Source organism: Octopus sinensis, linkage group LG1, assembly GCF_006345805.1.
Source record: "Octopus sinensis linkage group LG1, ASM634580v1, whole genome shotgun sequence".
Classification (NCBI taxonomy): Eukaryota; Metazoa; Mollusca; class Cephalopoda; order Octopoda; family Octopodidae; genus Octopus; species Octopus sinensis.
In genome coordinates, this window is record NC_042997.1 from 202,422,138 (window position 1) to 202,449,516 (window position 27,379).

At 39.5% G+C, this 27,379-nt stretch overlaps 1 protein-coding gene across 5 annotated transcripts in view; it reads left to right on the forward strand.

Moving 5' to 3' along the window:
* The window catches only part of LOC115232327 (protocadherin Fat 4-like), a 648,900-nt gene that overhangs the window by 578,606 nt on the left and 42,915 nt on the right, over nt 1–27,379 (forward strand). For all 5 annotated transcript variants that reach the window (XM_036508327.1, XM_036508328.1, XM_036508334.1 and 2 more), the window contains exons 16-20: nt 2,796–2,906; nt 6,857–7,034; nt 12,149–12,240; nt 18,224–18,364; nt 26,425–26,512. In XM_036508327.1, coding sequence (XP_036364220.1) covers nt 2,796–2,906; nt 6,857–7,034; nt 12,149–12,240; nt 18,224–18,364; nt 26,425–26,512 — 610 coding nt within the window. The remainder of the gene's footprint in view (nt 1–2,795; nt 2,907–6,856; nt 7,035–12,148; nt 12,241–18,223; nt 18,365–26,424; nt 26,513–27,379) is intronic.

Genomic DNA, 27,379 nt, shown 5'->3' on the forward strand with positions numbered 1-27,379 from the left:
TCCGTGGCCCTGGCAATGATTACACTCTGATGTGCTTATAATGTTCCACTGGCACAGTACTGTCATCGACCACGCCAGCAATTTTGGTTTTGATTTCACTTGCCTCAATAGGTCATATATATGTATGTGTGTATATATATACATCCTCGGCTGGCCCCCATGCCGGTGACACATAAAAGCACCGTCCGTTCGTGGCCGTTTGCCAGCTCTGTCTGGCCCCGTGTTGGTGGCACGTAAAAGCACCATCTGTTGCCAGCATCGCCTGGCCCCGTGCCGGTGACACGTAAAAGCACCATCTGTCCGTGGCCGTTCGCCAGCTCTGTCTGGCACCTGTGCAGGTGGCACGTAAAAAACACCCACTACACTCGCGGAGTGGTTGGCGTTAGGAAGGGCATCCAGCCATAGAAACACTGCCAGATCTGACTGGGCCTGACGAAGCCTTCCAGCTTCACAGACCCCAGTTGACCCGTCCAACCCATGCTAGCATGGAAAGCGGACGCTAAATGATGATGATGATGATGATGATATGTGTGTGTGTACATATATATATGTATAAATTATTAAGGTGGCTAGTTGCAGGTTAAAAACTAAAACGCACATGGTTCTTGTTTATATATATATGTGTGTGTATGTATATATATATATATATATATATATATATATATATGCTGTTAGATGTACAACTAGTATTGTATAAGTTAGAGCTCCTCATAGATTATCATTATTCAATCAGCTTCCAATAATAGTGCGCTTTGCATTGTTTTAGCTCAAATGATGCCATCCACTGGTTAGACAACCAGGACAACATCTCCCCCCCTGATCAGAAGGATATTCTCTGACAGGGTCATTCATGTACAGCTGAGTGGACTGGTGTAATGTGAATTGAAGTATTTTGCTCAAGAACACAACATGCCACCCAGGTTGGAAATCAAACCCATGATCTTGTAATTGTGAGTGTAATACACAAGCCACTAAGCCATGTGATGAGCTTCTTTCAGTTTCCGTCAACCAAATCCACTCATAAAGCTTTGGCTCGCCCCAGGGCTATATCAGAAGACAAGGAACTCAAGGTGGCATACAGTGAAACTGAGCCTGAAACACATGGTTGCAAAACAAACTCGACAACACGGCCATGACTGTGCCTCTGTACACACACACACAGATAGATACATTTGTTGCCAGAACAGCCAACTGGCTTCCGTACACGTGGCACGTAAAAGGGCACCATTCAAGCGTGATCGTTACCAATGCCGCTTCACTGGCACCTGTGTCAGTGGCATGTGTAAAAAGATTCGAGCAAGGTCATTGCCAGTACCACCTGACTGGCCCCCATGCAGGTGGCACATAAAAAGCACCCACTACACTCTCAGAGTGGTTGGCGTTAGGAAGGGCATCCAGCTGTAGAAACTCTGCCAGATCAAGATTGGAGCCTGGTGCAGCCATCTGGTTGCCAGCCCTCAGTCAAAACTGTCCAACCCATGCTAGCATGGAAAACGGACGTTAAACGATGATGATGGTGATGATGATTCACAGACACACATGTCTACAAACATACATATATGCACACTTCAGAGGATTTGGTTGTAGTGTACAAGAGTCTTCTTTCACTTTGCAATGCGATGCGTATGAAGAACGATGGCTGATTTGGAGGTGTGCCAAATGATTCGAGCGAGAAGATTCACTGAAATAGAAAGACTGAAGAATGTTTGCGTAGACGGCAGTGACTGGATCTGATCTCATGACGCTTGACTTCACACAATGATAAATTACCATGCTGCAACATGCTTTGCAGGAACAGACCACTCCAATCCATATATGATCATGAAGATGATGGTGGTGGTCATAGTAGTGGCGATTGTGGTGCTGCTGCTGCTGCTGCTGCTGCTGCTGCTGCTGCTGCTACTGCTACTGGTGTCATGCATACACATGCATGCACATATACGTACATATTAAATTCTCCGTATTGATTTTCCCAGTGGATTTTGAATGGTCATTTAAATTTGGACATTCAGAAGAATTATTGGTGCATATATTTATTTTACGGCCATAAACTTTTCTTGCTGACCACTGACGCAAAGAGAAACTTTTCTGTTAAATAATCTCTTGACTAATATTCTTTGTCCAAGAATATATATATATAATATCTGCAAACACAATGCCAGACTCTTTCACAATCAGTGTGTATTTAGACAACTGAAATAATAACTGGAAAAGATTTCCCAGTGAGGCCTTCTGCACAGAGAACAAATAGTTAAGTGCAGTCCAATGTATTTCATATAGTGAGCGAAAAAAAATATGTTTAATTTATCACAGTGAAGGCACATGGCTTAGTGGTTAGGGTTCTTAGCTCAGAATTGTTAGGTCATGAGTTCAATTCCCAGCAGCATTATTGTGTTCTTGAACAAGACTTTCTATTTCACATTGCTTCAGTTTGCTCAGATGGCAAAAATGAGTAGTGCCTGTATTTCAAGGGGCCAGCCTGTTTATTATTATTATTATTAAGGTGGCAAGCTGGCAGAAACATCAGTATACTGGACAAAATGCTTAGCGGTATTTTGCCCATTGCTGTGTTCTGAGTTCAAATTCTGCTAAGGTCAGCTTTGCCTTTTATCCTTTCAGGGCCAATAAAATAAGTACCAGTTGAGAACTAGGGTTGGTGTAATCGACTTAAACTGCTTCCTCCTAAACTTGCAGACCTTATGCCAAAATTTGAAACGATTTTCTTTATTTATACAAGTTAAAATAATCTTTGATTAATTCGTTATTTTAATATTATTTTCTTCTCTCTTCATCAGGGTATCATAACCACAACTTCTGAATTAGATCGAGAAGTACTGACCAGTTCTTACCAACAATTTGCTGTTGAAGCAGTAGATTCAACTGGTCAAACAGTTGCCACAACTGCTGTAAGTAACTTTTCTAATGTATTCCACCCCTTTAGGGTTTTTTTTTTTACTTCACAGCATTTTTCTTGTATTATTTCTATTTATCTTTTACATGTATCAGTCATTGGACTATGGCCATGCTGGAGCACTGATTTCACTGGTTTAGTCAAGCAAATCGACCCCTGTGCCTATTTTAAATCTTTTACTTATTTTATTGGTCTATTTTGCCAAACTGCTAAGTTAATAGGGACCAAGTCAAACGTGTTATTCAAGGCCTCGATGTCAACAAGGGTCACGGCCCTGACGGCATACACCCACGGGTTATCAAAGCGTTGGCTCCGGTCATCTGCGAGCCCTTAACACGACTATTCAATATGTCATTGGCGACGGGTGTTATACCTGCAGACTGGAGAACAGCGATAATCTGCCCAATTTTCAAGAAAGGGAGCCACGAAGACCCGCTTAACTACCGACCGGTTTCCCTTACATCAATAATCAGCAAGATGTTCGAAACCATCCTTAAGAAAAGTATGATGCTCCACCTCCTAAACACAGCCTCGATCACTGATTCCCAATACGGCTTCGTGCCGAAGAGATCATGCTTGACCAACTTACTAGTAATGGAAGAATTGGTGACGCGCATCCTCGATGATAGTGATGCTGTTGACATCGTTTTATTGGACTTTGCCAAAGCTTTTGACTCGGTAAACCACCGCCTACTACTTGTCAAGCTTCAAGCATATAGTTTCCATCCGGATATTGTACGATGGGTTGGTGCCTTCCTCTCAGATCGCTCCTTCCAAGTTCAAGTTAATGGTTCGCGGTCCGACGTCTCCAGTGCGAGCAGTGGCGTGCCTCAAGGTTCAGTGCTTGGGCCCTTGTTGTTCTTAGTCTTCATAAATGACTTGCCCGACGACCTCACGCAACACACCCTTCTATTTGCCGACGATATCAAACTGGTCGCTCCTCGCGGTAGTATAGAGGATCTTCGTCGATGCCTCCACCAAATTTGGAAGTGGTCTAACGATTGGGACCTGTGTCTGAACGTGTCAAAGTGCTGTCATCTGCCTGTCGGCTCTACTCCTGCAACTCAACTTGATTTCGAGCCGGGTCGTCTGCTGCTGGAGAAGACCGATCAGGTAAAGGACCTGGGTATCTTGGTGGATTCCTCCTTTTCGCCTTCGGCCCAGTGCGTCCATGCTGCCAACAAAGCGCGCGGAATTCTGTTTTTGATTCGACGGTCATTCGGAATGCTCACAGCAGCCATATTCCTGCCACTCTATGTCACGCTGGTGAGACCCATATTGGAGTATGGGATTCAAGCCTCTTCTCTTTATCTCCTCAAAGACATACAGCACCTCGAAAGAGTCCAGAGGCTGGCTACCCGCATGGTTCATGGTCTCAAAAATTTGTCCTACGAAGAAAGGCTGAGGACGCTCGACCTTTATTCTCTTGAAAAACGCCGCCGCCGTGGTGATCTCATTCTTGCCCACAACATCATAAGCGGGAAGTGTAACCTCTCGAAAGAGCTGTTCTTCACTCCTGCTCCGGAGCGTCAGCTGCGGGGTCATTCCGAAAAGCTCTACCTGCGACGATTTCATCTCAATCGAAGGAGAGGAGATTTCTCCGTCCGGGTTGCGGATCCGTGGAACAAGCTGCCAGACGAGATGGTGAAGATGCCGACGACCGCTTTGTTCAAAGCCTCCCTGGACCTCAAGTGGCCTGAACTCTTTACATGAACACCACCCTGTACTTAACTCCATGTCCCCCTACATGGCCTTGCTATTTGCTTTTGAGCCAAATTAACTAACTAACTAACTAACTAACATAAACAAACCAGCATTGGTTGTCAAGGTGGGAGATAAACACACACACACACTTCTACAGATACCACAAAGATTCCATCTACCAAATTCATTCACAAACCTGAAGCTATAGTAGAAGCCCAAGGTGCCAAGCAGTGGGAATGAACTTGAAACCACATGGTTGCCAAGCGAGCTCCTTAACCACACATCCATACCTCATAATAGTTTTATAAGCTCAGGCAGACCAAAGCCTTGGGAGTGGATTTGGTAGACAGAAACTGAAAGAAGCCTGTCATATATATATATATATATATACACACACACATACATATATATATATATATATATATATATATATATATATATATATATACACATACATACATACATAGGCACAGGAATGGCTGGGTAATAAGTAGCTTACTTACCAACCACATGGTTCCAGGTTCAGTCTCACTGCATGGCACCTTGGGCAAGTGTCTTCTACTATAGCCTTAGGCTGACCAAAGCCTTGTGAGTGGATTTCGTTGAGCCAATTCACTTGACTAAAACTCTTCAAGACGGTGCTCCAACATGGCCGCAGTCAAATGACTGAAACAAATAAAAGAACAAAAGAAAAATACAAATTAAAAATACTGTGAACAAATAACACTGTTTTGGGTCATAAAATTTTTACATAAGCAGCTGAAAACTTTGGCCTCTGGATGAAGTAAACACTCTTGATGAGCTGGCAAATGCCAGTGAAACTAGTTGAGCTTGTCCTTCAGTCTATTCTACAGAGAGGAACCTTTTCTTTAATTCACCAGAAAGTTTATTTTCATAGTCTGGCTAAAAATATGTTTGTTAATTATATGCACAAAAATATAATTACAATTTATAGATATAAATAATTTTTTTAATATTTTAGTTAAATAGAGTATACTGCCTGAAAATGTATTGATATGCAAATAAGCAGAACCTATGGCACTTGTTTGTAATATTTTATGTAAGACACTTTTGATAAGTTAATTATGGCCAGTAAAACTAGTGAAGCTTATTCTTCTATTTCTCCTGTAGTGAGAGTGTGTGAAAGAGAGAGAGCAAAGGCTCTCTCTTTCTCATTTTCTCACTGCAGGAGAGAGAGAATATGTACATTATATAGATATAGAATATAATGCCCACACACATACACACTTCATACACATACACACATATACCTACATGAGAAAAAAATTGATGTGTATGACCATCATTTCTTTGTGACTTCATTATTTAACCCTTTTGTTACCAACTTGGTTGAAACCGGTCTGGCTTTGGAGGAGAAATGTCCTGTTTTCATAAGTTTTCAATTAAAATCTTCCCCCAAACCTTAGTCACAATTTATGTTCCTAACACTAGCTTAATGGTAACTAAGTTATTTTACTAAATTCTTTGTTATATTTAAAATTAATTGAAAGAAACACAGAGCATCTCAACAGAAATATGGTGACAAAAGGGTTAACTAATGATTAATTTAACCCTTTTCATACGAACCTGGCTGAAACTGGCTCTGGCTCTGTTGTACAAATGTCTTGTTTTCATAAGTTTTGAATTAAAATCTTCCACCAAACCTTAGTCACAATTTATATGTCTTGCAAACAACTTGCACACGCAAGTGCTACCAGTTAAAAGCTCCGTATATCGGAAGCTAGCAAGTGTATGGGATCATCAGGAGAGAATGCACGCCGTTTCGGGGCCTACCTCTCGACGGCATCAATGCGCACTGGCCCCCCTCACTGATATGATATATGGGTTCCCCTGTTAATTTCAATACAAGCATCCTGGTTGTTTTATCAAATAGATGACCTATTCATTGGATTAATATACAAAGGGTTTGAGTTTTCCATAGACATGCATACCCTTAAAGTAATTCTACAGTAGATGCAGCATGGCACCAGTGTGATGAGTTTGGGCTTTGGAATTACATGTATAGGCCATCCAACAGACTTTCACTCAGCCTCCATCCAAATTCAGTCACAAAGCTGGAGTCAAGCCAAGTTTATGGGCAAAGGCACCTGACCATGATGCCACTCAGTGAGATTGAACCTGAGACATCATAATTATGAAGCTGACTTCTTAACCCCTGTCTGCTTGCACATCTGTATGTATGTAGATATATTTTTATATAATTGTGTTCTATTGTTGCAGATTGTTGTGAACATCACTGATGCCAATGATAATGCGCCCAGATGCACTTTCCCGCTGTATAAATTCACGCATGTAGAAGATTCCTTTTTGGGTTCCATTGTTGGAAGAATTCATGCCACAGATGAAGACAGTGGGAAAAATGCCAGATTGAAATTTAGCATCATCGGAGGCAATGTTGGTAAGTTGTATTAATTTGTCTCTGTTATGACTCTTCCAGTATTCTTTGTCCCCGTGATTCCATTCCCATTTGTCTTCTGAGATTGTCTGCTCTGTGCTAGGGAAATTGTGTCCAACCATTTCTTCAGATGATGATGATAATTATGATCCTCAAAATTCAAGAGAAAAATTTCATAACCCATCAAATACTGTTTCAAATTTTGGCACGAGGCCAGCAGTTTTGCGGGGAGGGGGTTCATCAATTATATTGACCCCAGTACATAACTGGTGCTTTTATTTTACTCGCCTCCTTATGAGAGCTCAAAATCTCTCGTGGAAGCATCATCCAGCCAAAATGCAAATATATGGGAAACTACCACCTGTGTCATCTCTTGTGAAAGGTAGGAGAGTCCAGTTTGCTGGACATTGTTGTAGAGCTGAAAACGAGGCAATTTCTACTCTTCTCCTCTGGGAGCCATCTACTCGCAATACCAGAGGGTGCACACTCTCCTACCCTGATGTAATCTCCAGGGATACAGGCATCCAGCAACAGGACCTCCGTAATGCTATGATGGACCGTGAAGTCTGGCGTAGCATGGTAAATTCCATTGTCTTGACCACGGTCGAACAATGATGATGATAATGATTTACCGACATTAAAGGGTGAAAGGCAGAATTAACCTCAGCAAGATTTGAGCTGTTGTTGATGTGTTTCTTGATAAAATTATATGATTGAGTTGTCAAAAAAAAAAGAAAAACTGAAACCAAATCAGAAGTGGTCAGCCATCTCAGAGCCACCCATGGTAGAAATGCATGCATTTGTACCCTTCTTTGCAGTTTTTCTTTATTTGACTTACATGTCTGCTCTCTGCTCTTTCTTTTAACCTTTTATAACAAGTTGTAGCACACCTGAACTCCATATGCAATAAGCTCATCATCATCATCATCACCACCACCACCACCACCATCATCATCATCATTGTGGTGAGCTGGTGGAATTGTGAGAGCATCAGGAAAAAATACTTTGCACCATTCCTTCTAACTCATTATGCTCTGTGTTCAAATCCTGCCAAGTTCAAGTTTACCTTTCATCCTTTTGAGGTCAATACAATAAGTATTGATCAAATACTGGAGTCAATGCAATCGGCTAAAACCCTCCCCTAAAATTGCTGGCCTTGTGCCAAGATTTGAAGCCATTGTTATTAATATAGTTTTTCTTCTAATCTGTATGTTTGATGTAATCACTTGTCAGGACATACCTAGTACCCCAGGGTAGGTGACAGTTAAAAGATGTTGAAATATAAATGAAAACTTGGGGAGGGTGAGTGGGGAAGGCAATACAGAAATACATTTATATAATACAAAACAAACATTTCAACTGGTAGGGTTTTTCTAAGGCTGTGGCTGGTACTTGTCAGCAAAATCGTCTGGACTTCTATGAGATATGGTTCTCCTGGGATGTTTCTGACATCTTTATTTTTATCCATACCTAGGGCATCTACAATAACTATTATTATCATCATCCACACAATTTTGTGTACCTTTGTGTCAAAATATTAACATCTCTTGCTTTCTCTCTCTCTCTTTCTTTCTCTCTCTCTCTTTCTTTCTTTCCCTCTCTCTCTCTCTCTCTATCTCTCTGAATACCACCAAGTTCGATGGAATTTGTAGAAGCAGATTTTCTATGGCCAGATACCCTTCCTCTCACCATCCTTCATCAGTTTCCAAGCAAAGTAATACTCCCCACTATGACCAGGCATGGTTTTCACAAGAAACTGGAATCAAACTACATCACTAGTTTCCTGATGCTCATTTATAAACATCACATGATGTCATAACAAAGGCACACACAAACACTTGCACACACACACACAAACACTCATACACATACACAAACACATGCATACACAAACACTCACACACACACACATACAAACACTCACACAGGCAATGGAATCACAGACATTCACAAACACTCACACAACAGGCTTCTTCCAGTCTCTGTCTGCCAAATCCTCTCCTGAGGCACTTGCCCAAAGTGTCACACCATAGGATTGAACCCCAAACCTTATGTTTAGGAAGCGAGCTTCTTAACCACATTTGCACTTCAATAGCCACATAAATCTTTTATCTTCCTTTTGTCGAAACTAAACTCATATTAATTAATGGCACTCGTTTGATATTAATCACAGAGAATTTCTAGCCACGATCTTCTGACAAATAACTCTGTTGAATATGGATTCTCTTTTGTACTTGTTGTTGTTTTACCATATCACCCCCACCCCTCCACTCCCAAGCATGTCATTTTCCATCAGTAATTAATCAGTTATTAACATTTGTATGTTATTCTTCTAACGAGATAATCAAGATGATGCTCAGATCTTATCATAAATTTTATCACGCATTCATTTGTCCAATATCTTCCAATCTTATACCTGCTGGTTATATATCGTTAGAGAACTCACATTTAGTGGTGGTGGTCATCATCATTATAGCATCCACTTTTCCATGATTGCATGGGTCAGATGGAACATTCTACAGCCAGATGCCCTTCTTGTCACCAGCCCTTACCTGTTTCCCAGCAAGGTTATAATTACCTTTTGGCCAGACATGTTTAACATGAAAAACTGGAAATGAACAGCAATGATCATGGACTTTACGACCATGATATCAAGGGCACACACACATACACTCTCTCTCTCTCTCTCTCTCTCTCTCTCTCTCTCTCTCTCTCTCTCTCTCTCTCTCTCTCCTCTCTCTCTCTCTCTCTCTCTCCATCCACACGCATATACATAACAGGCTTCTTTTAGTTTCTTATTTCTTTATTGCCCACAAGGGCAATAAAGAGGGTACAAACAAGGACAGACAAACGGATTAAGTCGATTATATCGACCACAGTGCACAACTGGTACTTAATTTATCGACCCTGAAAGGATGAAAGGCAAAGTCGACCTCGGCGGAATTTGAACTCAGAACGTAGCTACAGACAAAATACCTATTTCTTTACTACCCACAAGGGGACAAACAAGGACAGACACACGGATTAAGTCGATTATATCGACCACGGTGCACAACTGGTACTTAATTTATCGACCCTGAAAGGATGAAAGGCAAAGTCGACCTCGGCGGAATTTGAACTCAGAACGTAGCTACAGACAAAATACCTATTTCTTTACTACCCACAAGGGGACAAACAAGGACAGACACACGGATTAAGTCGATTATATCGACCACAGTGCACAACTGGTACTTAATTTATCGACCCTGAAAGGATGAAAGGCAAAGTCGACCTCGCGGAATTTGAACTCAGAACGTAGCTACAGACAAAATACCTATTTCTTTACTACCCACAAGGGGACAAACAAGGACAGACACACGGATTAAGTCGATTATATCGACCACAGTGCACAACTGGTACTTAATTTATCGACCCTGAAAGGATGAAAGGCAAAGTCGACCTCGGCGGAATTTGAACTCAGAACGTAGCTACAGACAAAATACCTATTTCTTTACTACCCACAAGGGGACAAACAAGGACAGACACACGGATTAAGTCGATTATATCGACCCCAGTGCACAACTGGTACTTAATTTATCGACCCTGAAAGGATGAAAGGCAAAGTCGACCTCGGCGGAATTTGAACTCAGAACGTAGCTGCAGACAAAATACCGCTAGGCATTTCGCCCGGCGTGCTAACGTTTCTGCCAGCTCGCCACCTTCTTTCAATTTCTGTCAACTAAAAACTTTTGTCCCAGGTACCGCTCAGTGAGACTGAATCTATGTGGTCGGGAAGCAAACTTCTTAACCACACAACTGTACACGTGCTCATGGTGATATCTCTATAAGTAAGAGAACTTATATCTATCGATGGTGTTCTTATACCATGTTAGAGAACTTATCCTACAGTTATATATACACTTATACTTCAAATTGATTAACATTGGCCAATACACACACACACACACACACACACACACACACACACACATATCCTCCAGTAGAAGTCGGTTCGAAATATCTGTTTTTGATATTGATTGAACACTGTTCAATATTCTCCATAGACTGGAATTATTTTGACAATATTGAGTTGGAAGTATTAAAACTTTGTTTCTACAGATTGTTTTGTCAATATTTATTTATCTGTTCCATAAAGAAGAAGAAGAAGAAGATGGTCAATAAGAGAAAACACAAGACATGATATTTCATTGTGGCTAGTTCAGTTTTTATTGTAACTAGTACAGTACCTTATTGTTCTGTAACAAAGATATATTTCTGGCTGGTTGACAGACGAACAAAAGTTTGTGTGATGCTCCAAACACAAAATACTTATATATTATTAACGAAAAATGTTGTTATTGTGACAAATGACAGAAAAATTACATTTAAGCCAAGCGAGTCAGTCGGTGTGTAGCCATGAGAAATGTGTATCAGCAATGACAGGAGCTGTTAGAGGCATAGATTCTTGCAGTTATACCCCTCATCTCTGCACCCCTGATAAATAGGTTAACAGTCAGTTGATTATTGTTGTTATTAATCCTCAGGTAGGATCTGATTAAGCAGACCTATTTTCAGAAGTATCCCAGCCATTCCAGTGATCTCTCTCTCTCTCTCTCTCTCTCTCTCTCTCTCTCTCTCTCTCTCTCTCTCTCTCTCTCTCTCTCTCTCTCTCTCTCTCTCTCTCTCTCTCTCTCTCTCTCTCTCTCTCTATCTCTCTCTCTCTCTCTCTCTCTCTCTCTCTCTCTCTCTCTCTCTCTCAGAATGATGTATCTAGAATTACATTCTCTAAAATGTCTTTAAGACAGCAAGATTGTTTTGAGGAAGGTTTGGCTACTATATTTTCAGCAGCTTGAGTGACATCCTAGAAGCTCCCCAACCCATCCCAGCTGGTTGTTTTAGATTGCACTCAGGGTGTTCCTGTATGTCATACAGCTTCACATTGTGGTTGCTTCTTCATTCCTTGAAGACACGTACTCTGGTGTATCCATTTGACTTTAGTCCTGGCATATCCATACCAATTTCTCTCACACTAACATTTCCAGCATCTTTGAGAAAATTCTCGCAATGTACATATAAAAACTGATCAAAACTTCAATACATATCTAACATTTTTTTTTCTCTTTTCTCTTCTAAATCAGGAAACACGTTTAAGATTACAAACAATGGTGACCTTACGTTGAATGAAATTCTTGACCGAGAAACAGTGAATATCTACAACTTGACCATTTTGGTAAGATTTTTTTTTTTGTTTTTTTTTTTTGTTACTTAAATTTTCACATGGGAACAGACACAATAAAACCAACAGATTTATATTGAATTAAGGTTCATGATTAACTGACCAATGGAAAGAAGGGGTCAGCAATTTGTTTTCATAATGGTTCACTTTCAATGTTTTACTCTTTCCCATAACCCGTGTAATATTTATATCATACCTTAGCAGTAACTCTGTCTTGAACCCTACAAGTCATCGAGCTGGTGACCCAGTTTCCATGGCGTATGACTGAGATCACAAAAGTGTTCCTCCACCACCACCAAATCTGAACAGGATGCTAGTTCATTGCTGGGTTACTCATCTGCGGCTAAGTGGACAGGAGCAACATAAAATGAAGTGTTTTGCTCCAGTACACTATGCCTTATCCAGTTCGGGAATCAAAACATCTTCACATCATATCTTACATAAAAAAATATCTTTGCATATCTACCATCTTCTATTTCCAAGAGAACCTCTCAGATTCATCTGTGAACTGTGGCCCACCTGTTATCAACCTCTTGATAACAGGTGGGCTGCAGATCATGGGAGTTGAAATAATTGAGAGCTGGATTACTCCCCCTTATTTTCTTTAGTTATGTCTCTTTAAGTGTTTCTGATTTTTGTTTTTTTTATATCATCATCATCGTTTAACGTCCGCTTTCCATGCTAGCATGGGTTGGACGGTTCAACTGGGGTCTGGGAATACTAGCAGAGATACCCGACGTTGCTCGGAATAAAAATCGTATAGTTTGTATATATAAAATTTTGTGCTGCATCTGAGAAAGTAACTGTTAGTTCATGTTATATATGTGTTTACGTATGTGTATGTATATGTGTAAATGCGTATGCATGCATATATGTGTGTACATGTGTTGAGCACATGATCTCAGATTAAGACACTTGCTATACAAATACATCTCTGTAAATAGAAAAATTATCTCTATGAAATGTCATTGTTTTAATCAAAATGAAAATAAAATTTCGTATTGACATTGACCAGCCCTCACATACATATAGTGTGTTTAATAACATAACTTACAGAGAAAGACACAGACAGGTGGTGAGCTGGCAGAAATGATAGCATGCCGGGCAAAATGCTTAGCGGTATTTCGTCTGCCACTACATTCTGAGTTCAAATTCCGCCAAGGTCAACTTTGCCTTTCATCTTTTTGAGGTTGATTAAATAAGTACCAGTTATGCACTGGGTCGATATAATTGACTTAATCCATTTGTCTGTCATTGTTTGTCCCCTCTGTGTGTAGCCCCTTGTGGGCAGTTAAGAAATAATACATTCACAGACAGATACACAGTCATATACAAAATATGATGTCGTTGTCGTCAGAATTAAAAACAGAAATATAAAAGTGAAATGATATATCACATTACAATATAGATGTTATTTTTTCACTTTTATTCTTTGAGTTTTGACACATAATACGGAACCAGTGCCAATATTGCATTGTTTTAATTCAAAAACCTTACATGTTGACACTCACAGGGTCTGATAGTATTACCATGTAAAATTTGATTTGATTTGGTTGAAACGTTTGAGATATATATATATAGATTATATGATAATGATGTAACTAACAAGTTCAGCAAATAAAATAACATTAGTAAAATCAATATCATCTTTACTAGTTTGAATGCAATTAGCAAAGAGGGAAGCTTGGTAAAGTAACCTTTCATCACCAACAAGGGTAATGAGATCACAAAATTTTGGCATCACAAAACGAAACAACATGAAATATGATAAACTATGTCCACTGTCTTTGTCATTGTATATAATTGTCATGAAAGTTTATACAGCATGGCACTGTGCTTTCATATTGATAATCTACGTGAAATTGGTGGTCGTGGGATCTGTTAAAGAAATTAATGTTTGCAGTACACTTCAATCATTGGGTAATGAACTGTGCTTGAGAAGACCTGTTGAGTCAAGTGAAATCATTGTCGTGGGCAATGCTAGTACTGCCTGACTGGCAACGATCACGCTTGATTAATGAATAAATTTTCATTAATTTTATAGAAGAATTAAAAGCAGCATAAAAGTATTTCCATATAAAAGTATGTATACTGGAACAGGCATGGCTGTGTGGTTAAGCAACTTGCTTCCCAACCAAACTACTTACCACACAGCCACTCCTACACCTACATTCAAATGCCTGAAACAAGTGAAAGAATTGTATGTAGAAGCCATTTTTTCCTAATATTACCCATGGCAACAAAATTATGCTTTGAAAATTCGCCATTGTATGATGGGCAAAACATAAAACTCTAATTATTTATATATATATATACATAAATCCAAAATTAAAAACAAAAACAACAAAAGTCAATTGAACATTCACACTGAATATATTAGATTGATGATCAGTGAAAGTTTTAAATGGAAAAATAGGAGTGGCATGGTTGATGCCATCCCCCTGTGCCAGTGACACATAAAAAAAGCACCCACTACACTCTCAGAGTGGTTGGCGTTTGGAAGGGCATCCAGCTGTAGAAACTCTGCCAGATCAGACTGGAGCCTAGTGCAGCCTCCAAGCTTCCCAGACCCCAGTCGAACCGTCCAACCCATGCCAGCATGGAGAACATACATTAAACGATGATGATGACATATTTGTATATATATATATATATTCAGAGGACTATGGTACTTAAGTTGAGGCACCAGAATTTAGTACAGTATTATCCATACAATTTCAAAGCAAGGTGATTAAAATCAAAATAGGTAACAAGGATATCCAGAGGTAATGCAGTATGATTACGTCATGCAACTCCATTTAATTGAACAATGCAATCATTACATCAATTTAAAATGCAGAACAATCTTCAGCTGCACAAAGACATAGAATTTAATTAAATTAAAACAGATGGACACATTAGTATAATTATACGTAAAATCTCCAAGAAAATTATACTTAAAATCTCTTCTTGGAGATTTTAGGTATAATTATACTCAATGTGTCCGTCTGTTCTAATTTAATTAAATTCTATGTCTTTGTGCAGCTGAAGATTGCTCTGCATTTTAAATTGATGTAATGATTGCTTTGTTCAATTAAATGGAGTTGCATGAAACCATCATACTGCATTACCTCTGGATATCCTTGCTGCTTATTTTGATTATATGTATATATATATATATACACACACACACACACACCTACATGTATTATTGACAGTGACTTCAAAGAAAAATTTATTTTATTATAACTGATCATAAAAGCAAACATTAATGTGTGTATCTGTTTATGTACTTGCACAACAGAATTCTGTACAATTTTCACATACTGAATTCTATGAAAGAAGATACCTGACCAAGATGTCACACAATGGAATTGTAATCAGAACTAAGTGGTTAAAATCCAAACTTCTTAAATACCACAGCCCACAATTTTTTTTTTCTTTAAAAAAATAACTGTTCTACCATTTAGTAAAATGGTAGAACAGTAGAAACACAAATATCTTTGAGTAGTTAGTTCCATTCCTCAATATTCTTAGTTCAAATCCCCCAAGATCAGCCTTACTTTTCGTCTCTCTCTGGAGAGTTTTATAAAATATGTGCTATTCATGTGCTAAAGTCAATACAATTCACTCGATTCCTGCTGTACAAATGCCTGGCTGTTTGCCAATGTAACCAATCAATATATTCTGTTTAATAAAGCAAATTTATTGTTTCCTACTGGAGAACATAGTTAGTGAGGCAATATGAGACTAGTAAAGACATACTGGAACAAACACTGTAAATGAAGAAAAGTCAACTTGATTCCATCAAAAATATTTACTAAACAGAATGGTAAAAGATTATTTTTTATTGAAGTTACTTTTACCTATTTCCAAGATACCTTATACACACACACATCCTCATTTAACATTCATTTTTTTTTATACTGGCATGGATTGGATCTGACACACCTCAAGACTGCATGAAACTTCAGCATCTGCTTTGGCATGGTTTCTATGACTAGATGCTCTTCCTAACACCAACCGCTTTGCAGTAAGCACTAAGTGCTTTTTTCATGTCACCAGCACTACTAAGATTACCATGAAACTCACAACTAAGTTATTTGAGAGAGGAGGTGGTAGCTTTATGCCAAGTGTTAAATGGCTTAAATACGATAGAGGGATAAGCACAGGTGTCTTGCTACAGAGGAGGTACATAGCTATCCCACACATATAAACCCACAACAGTTATATACAGAAATCAAAAAATATTTACATACATCTATATTCTTTTCTCCTCTAGGCACAAGGCCCAAAATTTTGGGGGAGGGGAGCAGTCAATTAGATAGACCCTAGTACACAACTGGTACTTAATTTATCAACCCTGAAAGGATGAAAGGCAAAGTCAACCTCGTCAGAATTTGAACTCAGATCATAAAGACAGACGAAATACCTATTTCTTTACTACCCACAAGGGGCTAAACACAGAGAGGACAAACAAGGACAGACAAAGGGATTAAGTCGATTATATCGACCTTAGTGTGTAACTGGTACTTACTTAATCAACCCCGAAAGGATGAAAGGCAAAGTCGACCTCAGCTGAATTTGAACTCAGAATGTAGCAGCAGATGAAATACCACTAAGCGTTTTGCCCGGCGTGCTAACATTTCTGCCAGCTCACTGCCTTCCAATTTATATACATATATAAACACACAGATGACAGGTTTCTTCCAGTTTCTGTCAACCAAATCCACTCGTAAGGTTTGGTTGACCCAGTATTGAACCCAAGAGCTTTTGGTTAGGAAGCAAGCTTCTTAACTAATCAGCCACACCTGCAATTGATATCCACATCACATGATCAACCAGACTTTTAGATGTTGCTATACACAATGTGCTTTGCGTTGTTTTAGGTTTTGAATGATGCCACCTTGCTGGGTAGGTGGGCAGGCAAACATTCCCCTGATCAGAAGCCTAATCTGTCACAGGGTTACCATTTACAGCTGAGTGAACTGGAGCAACATGAAATGAAGTGCTTTGCCCAAGAACACAACACCCATCCAGCCTGAAAATCAAAACCACAATTCCATAATCACGAGTGCAATACCCTAACCACTTGGCCAAATAAACTTCCACATATATGTACACATATAAACATTTACGTGTACACACCCATATAAACCCACACATGTACATCCACCCATATACTATTCACATTTGTAACAGCAGAAATAAGTTTTGGTGTAGTTACCAGTTGTAATGGTAGAAATTGAATAGGTAAACATTATTATTGATGATGTTGGTGGAGGCAGTGGTAACAATAAAGATTTGTTGTTATAATTGCATACTGTAGGATGTGAAGGATGAACAATATATGAAGTTTTAAGGAAATGTTTACTTACTGTTACGTTAGAATACCTTGCCTTGATGGGTAGGCTTTGATACATCCAAAAGCATGTGAAGTAAAGTTTGGGTTCTCTTCATTGTTTATAGTTGTAATTCACAGATAGCAATAGAATGATGTTGTAAGAGACCAGGATTAGAGCTAGAGAGAATTATAGGGTGTTGTCTCACAGTTGCTTTCCCCCTCTGACCAAGGTTGGTCAGCCGGCCTCGTTAAGTCATCATGATGTGACTGACTGGTTTTTGCTTGGGGTGTTCTTGCTTTTATAACTATCCAGAAGGATAGATATATCATTGAGAACAATAGATTTAGTTGGTGGTCTTGTTATCTATTCTAGCTTTTGGTGAAGTAGAAGAGGTTAGAAAGGGTCAAGTGGTGAAGATATTATTTCGGCCTAGCTAAAGGCATCTGGAAAATGTAAAACTGGTGTCAGAGAAAAACCATTGTTCCACCGGGGGAAAAGTTCTGTAGCAGTGTTGATTTAAATTTGGCTATGTTGGATTGAATCCACTTCATGCATGCAGGATTCGCTACACATTCATTAATTAAAATCCTGTTAATGTTGATCTCCCTTAATATGGTTTTATTATATAATTAATATTCAATGTTATTTTTCAGGTTCAAGATGGTGGTGACCCTCAGCTTAATGGGACGTGTTCAGCCATTGTATCAGTGGAAGATGTCAACGATAATGACCCAGTCTTTGAACAGCCCCAATATAACGCTGCAGTTCGGGAAGAAGCACCACCGTATCAATCGGTAAGTTCTCTCTCAGAAATATCTAAGAGAAGATGTTAGGTTTAACCATCAACTGGCAAGCCATCAGTTACAACATTGAGGGTTCCAGCTGATGTGATCAACAGAACAACCTGCTCATGGAATTAAGGTGCAAGTGGCATTAATGTAGTTTTGGGGGTGATTCAGCATGACAAGAGTGGCCCTTGTTTGCCAGCTGAGTGGACTGCTGTAATGTGAAATAAAATGTCTTGCTCAAGGACAGAACACGTCACCAGGAATCAAACTCATGACGTTATGATCATGAGCCAAATACTTCTAACCACTAAGCCACTGAGTGGTCATCCAGTTTGTATTGCTACAACATCTGAACGGAAATTATGTGCAGCTGCAATCAGAAATGTCTACATTACAACTAAAATTTGGTTTGGAAATATCTTATCTTATTTTTTAAGAAAGTTTGTTGTTATTATTCTAGATACAGGTTATATTCATGTCACAGATATTATCATTATTTAATGTCCATTTTCCATTCTGGCATCAGTTGGATGGTTTGACAGAGGCTGGTGAGACAGAGGACTGTGTCATACTTCAATGTCTGCTTTAGCTTCGTTTTTGTGTCTGGATCTCCAGTTGAATGCCAACCACTTTACAGAGTGTACTGGGTGTGTTTTTATGTGGCTCTGGCACTAGAGAGGTTACCGAGTAACTTACTAGGGAAGACACCCCAAATGAGTTGGGGTTGTGTGTTGAAGGGAGGTGACTTTGTGCCAGATGAGGAGAAGTTAGTTTGATAAGGAGGACAGGAACAGGTGTCATGCTGTGGGGGAAATACATGGTTACCCCAGTCAGAAGATGGTGATGAAGTCAGGGTGTACCCACGAGTTACAGGAAAGTAAACTGAATATAAATGGTATGGGTGGGTGAGTTAGTTTGTAAGGGGTAAGTGGAGGTAAGGATCATTTGTGAATATCAGTTGGAGGATGTGAAGTGAGTGAGGGTGGTGTGTGAGAGTGATGCACAGAGCTTGGGGCAAAGTCAGAAGTAACAAGAAGGGAAGAGGGTCACTGGCAAAATGTGGGTTTGTAGAGAGAAAAGAGAAGTGAAAATGGTGTTCAGTGTAATAAGGAGGTAAGGGAAGATATGAGGGCACATTTAGCTGGAAGTGGTCTCAATCACAGGAACTGAATGGACAGTCCTGTAATTAGAAGTGGGATGAACAGATGGGTGTTAGGAAAATGTGTGAGGGATGGGTGATAGGAAGATTGGTTGCAGTGTAGGAGAGAAGGAAGGTTTGTCTTCGTTATAGTGGGTGCAGGGACATCTCCAGTTTTAACACTTGATTCATCGTGCCTACATGACTCCTGCACTGCTCATCGCCATTCAACACAGTTCTTTGCCGTCTCTGTGAGACAACTATTTCAAATTAGTTTTCTTCCTTTGGTCCATACCTTTCTCAGTCTCCATATTCCACAGATTCTGTTCACTTTGAGCGCGTGGTTCTTATTTTCCGTACCCCCATCACATACCTGTTCCAAGCCAGTTTTCTCTCGTTACCCCTCTTTCCTTCAGATACAAACACGCTCTCAGGTTTCTCCCTTCTCGCTGTTCTCCGTTTATTCCTAGTTTCAAGGGAACTAACTCTTTATTGAATCCGACAAGAGGAAAAAGCCGCTACGATTATGTCCCTTGTATCTGTAACCCGTAATTACGAGAACTGCTACTAACATTCTTGAATATTTTATTTTATGTATGGGAAAGAAAACGGACAACGATTTTAATCCGATGATTTTGACCATCATTTAGTAAAGTAGTCAATGCATTTTAAATGGGTGAAATCACATGGTTCCAGGTTTTGCAACACTGTGCAAGTGTCTTCTTCCATGTGCACACTCTTCACGTCCGAAAATCTTTGCATGTAAAAATAATAATAATAATAATAATTGTGTACAGTGCTCAGGTGCACTACAACTCATCTAAAGTGTATAATAATCAGGTGTAGTTTCGACGGATTTCGGGAAGCATGAGGGCTTAAAGGATGCAGTTCATGGCAGTCAAAAACTGATGCAGGCAGTTTATTCCACGCTTCAGCAACCCTGAGCGTGAAAAAATGTTTCCAAAAGTCATGGGAGCTGTGCTGTTTTCTGACTTTGTAGGCATGTCCAGGTGTTAGACACATGGAGATCAAAAAGGTGTTCAGTGTTGTTGTTGGTGAGGTGGTTGATAACCTTGTGTGTGTTTACAAGTCCGTCGCCAGACGCCGGAGCTTCAGTGAATCCATGCCAGGGAAACAAGGCGCTCAGAATATGGTGGGTGTCTGATGGAGGGTATGCGTTTGGTTGCACGTCTCTGGACAGATTCCAGGAGGTCAATGTTCTGAGCAAGATAGGGATTCCAAACTGATGATGCGAATTCCAAGTGTGGTCGTACATAGCTGTATACAGTTTAAATAGATGGCTGGAGAGCGGCTAACAAAAGTCGCTGAGTGATGCCAAGACACCCTCGGCCTTCTTGACAATTTTAGAGATATGCTTTGTCCAACGCAAATCACTGCTGACAGTGATGCCTAGGTCACGCTCGCAAGAGGATTTCTTGATATCAGTGTTGTGGAGGGAGTATGTGGACGCAGGGTTTTTCTCCCAAATGCATGGTGGTACACTTGTCCACAGCCAGTTTCAGTTGCCAGTCTGTGATCCATTGCTGCATTGTTCTAGGTCTGATTGCAGGAAAGAGTTGTAGACATCAGGATCAGTCCTCTTGATTTCAAGGTACAGCTTGATGTCGTCTGCATATTTCAATACTGTGGCATTCTTTAAATTGGCATCTATGTCATTATTGTATGCCACAAACAGGAGGGGACCAAGGACAGATCCCTGTGGTACACCCGATGACATCTCATATGGTGTAGAGTGCTGTCCTAGAACTGTGACTACCTCCTTTCGGCTGAGGATGAAGGATTTCAACCAGTTAAAAAGGTCATCCCCCACACCCATTGCAGAGAGTTTCACCATAAGCCTTTGTGTGGCACAGAGTTGAAAGCCTTAGCAAAGTCAAGGTAGACAAATCCACCCATGAGCCACTGTCAGTGATCTGAGTAATGTCCTCAAGGAACTCGACAAGCTGGTCACTGCAGCTGGAGTTAGGGACAAATCCATATTGTGAGGGTCGGATGAGACTGAGAGCTCCAGAAGTTCCAGAGTGTTTTTCTGACACACGAATCCATCAGTTTTGCAATACAGCTAGTGAGACTGACTGGGCGATAGTTGACAGGTGATGTGTGGTCACCCTTTTTGAACAGAGGAATGACACTGGCAGTTTTCCACTGCTCCGGGAGTAGTAGCACCATTGTTGAGACAGTACTGGAAGAAAATAGAAAGCTGGTGTAAAAGGAAGTGCCTGCCACGTTTGAGAAGCAGGTATGTAACTCCATCGAGACCAGGGGAGGCATAGTTGCGCTTATTTTGAAGGTGATGTCGCAGCATTGCAGGTGTAAATTCCATAGTTGTTATGGAGTTTGCTGTTAGTGATGGTGAAGATGGTACATTTTGACTTTCAACAGTGAATATGTTTGCATAGCACTCGGCAATGAGTTCTGCGCATTCCTTGGGGTCGTCAGTGATCTGGTTCGTGTGAGGGTTGCGAAGAGGGCCCACTGGAGAGTGAGGTCTCTGCTTTGAATGCACATATTTCCAGAAAACCTTGCTGTCAGGATACTCTGGAGTATAGTATTCACATCTCCAGAGTTGTAGAATTCACGCCAGTTTGGGTGCTGTAGTTCAGTGTGGTACAGGTTCCAATCTGCTCTCTTCCAATCGAAGGAAGCAGATTGGAGATGGTTCAGGTGTTTGTTGCCCGCAAGAGCCAGATTGGCGATGATCATAGCATGATCAGAGTCACCTAGAGGTTCCTCCGTAGTGCAATTGATAACCGCTTCAGGAGTTGTGGTGAAGAGCATGTCCAAGGTGTTGTCGCCTCTGTTGGAGAGGTGACTACTTGTGACCAGTTTGAGTCCAGCACAAGCTCAACAAAATCGTTTGCACTCTGTGGCCAACGGAAGGTTTCCCAATCGATCTCAGGATGATTGAAATCGCCTGCAATACACATAAGTGCTGTTTTCCTGGCTGCAGCTCGGAGGATGTTGCAAAGCTGTGTGTCCTGATGGTAAATTGGGGGACGATAAACAACGCCAAGCAGGAGTGTTGACATGGTCATACGTACGTCACAGAAAAAAAACTTCTTCTTGTGATTCGTTCAAATCGGCACAAGGAATTACCAAAAATTTGAACGAACGTAGACCATCACACCACCACCACGGCGGTTAGTGCGGTCCTTACGGAAGAGGTTGTACCCCGTGATGTTGAAAACCCCATCACAGAGTAAGGAATGCGCCCATGTTTCCGTGACAGTGATGAAGTCAGGGTCAACACTTCTGACGTAGGCGTTGAACAATGTATTTTGTTGCATAAACTGCGAGCATTTAAGGACAACAATTTGCACCCTGCTCGCAGTTTATGATGGTGTGTGGAGGATGGCAGATTGTCCTGGCTTAGTTTCCCTGAGTTGCTGTAGTCTTTTTAGTTATTGTGGGTAGAGAGCACTCAGACCAGCTGGTATCTCTCTTCCACGTTTCATCAGTCTTGACAAATCTCCAGATTTGTCCATCTTCCCGAAGACTGAAGCTTTCCTGTAGAGCTGAGTTCCTATTCAGGGAAGCCGCTACACGTAGCTTCAGACGTAGATCGGACGGTAAGCCTGGGTGTGTTCGGAAGGTGGTCCGATTTTCACGCCCAGCTTTAACTGAGGCCAGATGGTAAGAGGTTGCCTCAGTGTGGTCCGAAAAAGACAGCTTGATGAGCCTAGGTTTTGGGCCAGGTCGTCCAAGGTGGATAGCACCCGTTGGGGGAACGCAGCCTAGGTCTTTGGCTGAGTTGGCAGCAAATGCCTGAAGATCAGCCATGTCTTCAGGCACCCCAATGGCAATGACTTTAAACTTTGTTAAACGAAATTATCAAGTGCGAACAGTATCAATGTATCAAACAAAAATTACTTGTATTTGAATTCATATCGATTACGTTCCTTTACACATAACGATGTTGATATTACCTACGTTTATACTTATACTAGCAGTATCGCTCGGGTTGTAAGGGAAATAAATATATAAGCATTTTTAGAGAGTTATAGCCAAAAAATAGCAAAAAAATGCATTAAAAATTGAAAAAAAATGAAGGCAAATTTTCTTTTAAATCGTTGACACATCGTAGATATTTTTAGAGAGTTACTTCCCTTATATAATAGCGAAAAAAATGCATAAAAATGGAAAAATACGATGGTAAATTTTTTTTAAATCGTAGACACATCGTAGACGCACGCTAATACCCAGAAGGGCTCGATATGAATGACGACTAAAAGATACCCGCTTTTGGTTAAACAGCACCGCAAAATGTGGGAGTAGTTAGGAATCTAAATCGTAGGAGACAGACACACAACTTCACTCTTATATAAAGATGCTTTTTTTTTTTCAGTCATAGAGTTAGATTTATGAAGGTCTTCAGTAGAAAATCCTTCGAATTCTGACTCGCTGCTTGATATAATGAAATTCGTATCCATTTTTTGTCAGAATTACAAATTTTGAAAACACAATAGGAACAAATTTCGGAAAAAAATCTCCCATAATTCACGGAATTAAAATTACACTTCGATTTTTGTACAAAACTGTAGTTGAAGTGTTTACGAAGTATAATACGTGTTTTCACGAATGTACTAAAGAGATTTGCTCTGATATTCTCATTTAAATATGAATAGGTAAATTCGGGCGGCTTGGTAACTATATATAAGTGTCGTCTGTTTATACATAAACACTGTTTCATACTGCAATTATATATACATATATCTATATATAATTTATATAATAAAATATATACAGAGTAAAATAAAAACCAATTTACCTTTTCTGTCCGTCCGTGTGTCTTTGCAAATGTGTTGGAATGATAAGTGAGTTGAGTTTTGGCGCCTTTTTTACTAATAACAAACACACACGTGTTTGTATGTAGTTGTATATGTATGTGTATGCGTGTGTGTGAGGAATGAGACACACACACTCACGCACGCACACATGTATATCAATGTTTTCGGAGTGATATGTTAAAATATTGAGTTTTCTCGAATTTTGTCTTAATTGGTGGTAAAATTGAAAGAAATTTCTTATGGCATCACCCACTGAAGTACTCTGAAAAATCTTAGGTAAATTCTAATTGAAGAAATTGTGTGAGGATTAAATCGTTATGTATTTATTTGTTTCTGTTTGCTGTGTTTCTTTATTTTTTGAGTAGTGGTTTAAATACTTTCAGTTTAGTCTTGCTCAAATCACTCTGTCGCTATTTACTTTCATTTTATTCGTTGCCCACTGTGTGTGTGCGTTTGTGTGTGGTGTAAACCAGACTAAGAAAAGCATTTGACACACACACCAGAATGTGAGTTTTCTGTAAATTTTGCTTAATTGGAGTTTAAATTTTAAAAACTGGACCTGGCATGACGCGATGCATTGTACTCTAAAAAATGCTAAGTAAATTGTAATTGAAGAAATGCTATATTGTAGATTTGTATAACTCCCAAAGGGAGGCAGATAAAATCTGCCTTTTATAATAAGAGATACCATATCTGCTGACCTCTGCAGTTTCAGCATCGTATTTTCAGGAATTACAGTTTTTTATGCATTATAGCTTATGGGACCCCCAACTTTTTATAAAGGACTCTGGTTCATTTTATTTTTAAACAATTTTTGGAAAAATATGCGTCTTCTATTCCATCAAAAACAGTATATATTTATATTCTCTACCTAAATAAAAATGTCTTTTCAAGTGATGCCAAACGGCTTGCCTTTTCATTTTTACTTTAATCTCTACCTGCTCCAGGAAAAATCATCTCTAGCCACTTCTGATAGGCAGTCTCAACATCACACATTCAGGTGCAGTTCAAACCAGAGTTTTAGTGGTAAACAGAGCATTCATAGTACACACCTATTACTTTAAGTCAGTTCACAAAAACACTTGGCATCTCTATATATATAAACGGCAAAAATGTCTCTGTGTGTGTGTGTGTGCGTGTCCTTTATACAAATCCACAATTTTTCAGTTAGAGGGCTCGTACTTTCTATGGTCATTCAAAACCATCCAAGGGTGGTCGTGCACATCTTTACATTTCCCCAGTCACCCTGTAAAGCCATTAAAAAATCAATAGAAGTGACTTTTTTGTGAATTTTCTATCCAAAACCCAATCAAAATACCCAAAACTTGATACGCCAATTGAATGCCAGCTAGCTGTATGTGATTGGTCAGAGATTTGGACAGTACTCGCATGTATGTGTGCATGCATGCAGCTGTATATGCATGCACTAACACTATGACCCGGCGTTGCTAGTATTCTATATAACGATTATAATGATGTCTATATTCTTCATACTTATGGTCATACTTTACAATACTCTTTACTCTTTTACTTGTTTCAGTCATTTGACTGCGGCCATGCTGGAGCACCGCCTTTAGTCGAGCAAATCGACGCCAGGGCTTATTCTTTGTAAGCCCAGTACTTATTCTATCGGTCTCTTTTGCCAAACCGCTAAGTGACGGGGACGTAAACACACCAGCATCGGTTGTCAAGCAATGCTAGGGGGACAAACACAGACACATACACACACACTTATATATATATATATATACATATATATATATATATATATATATATATATATATATATATATATAATATATATATATATACGACAGGCTTCTTTCAGTTTCCATCTACCAAATCCACTCACAAGGCATTGGTCGGCCCGGGGTTATAGCAGAAGACACTTGCCCAAGATGCCACGCAGTGAGACTGAACCCGGAACCATGTGGTTGGTTAGCAAGCTACTTACCACACAGCCACTCCTGCGCCTATGTTTTTCTTTTTTTCTGTGACGTTTGTTGCAAGAATTAAACATTGGTATTTGGAATATATCTCTTATATCTTTCAAACAATTGCATAAACCCTCTTTATATTGTTATTGTTAATCCTCACCTTGATTTCCTGTTCTTTTGTAGGTCCTGCGTGTACGGTGCTTGGATAAAGATGAACGAAGTAACATTCGCTACCAACTCTTAACCATCGACTCTCTTTTTGCCTTGAATGGTAAAACTCTTTATCACGCTATTTTACTGATAATAATACTAGTTGTATAACTTATAATTGATCCACAAGGATCTACAAGTAGTTTTGTCTTAATAATTACATGTAGTATAAAACCAGCTGAGGAATGAGATCAGGAAGGGCATGCAACCATAGCAAGCTCTGCCTTAATGCTGTCAAGTCTGAGCCATACAAGCATGGATAAGTAAAATTTACAACAGTGATTTTACATATATATATATATATATGTAAACTTTGTTGCAAAGAGCAACAAAAAATTTTGACTAACAAATGACTGACTGATTATTTAACCAGTACAATAAGCAAAGGATCAATTAGTTAGCTGGTTAGATATTTAACTAATTGACTAACAATAAAGAAGTGATATTGAATCAGTGTGTGTGTTATTATTGGTATTATGACCCTCCCAAGACACAAGTTGTGTGTGTATTTATACATACATACATAGGTGCTACTTTGGCACGTAATCTACAAGGTTACTTTTTAGTTTACTTTTCAATTTCTAAAAACCCGTAAGATGTTGGCTAAAGATTTTTACAATGTGATCAGTGACAAGACGAAGGCAGTTGCATTTTTACAAGAATCTACTACTAAATTCATGTCATTTCTTAAGAAAAAGAAAGGTACTATTTTAGTGTGTGATCTACAATTTCAAGAGAGATTACTTTTTAGTTTACTTTGTATTAGTGCTACTTTCCGTGTGATCTACGTGAGCAAATTTACTTTGGTGGGTGATCTACATGCTTATTTTAATTATTATATGGTTTTTTTATTATTAAAATAGCAAGAATTTTGAAAAATATACATTTACAATGCTAAGTATGTACAAAATAATTTTAAAACGAATCT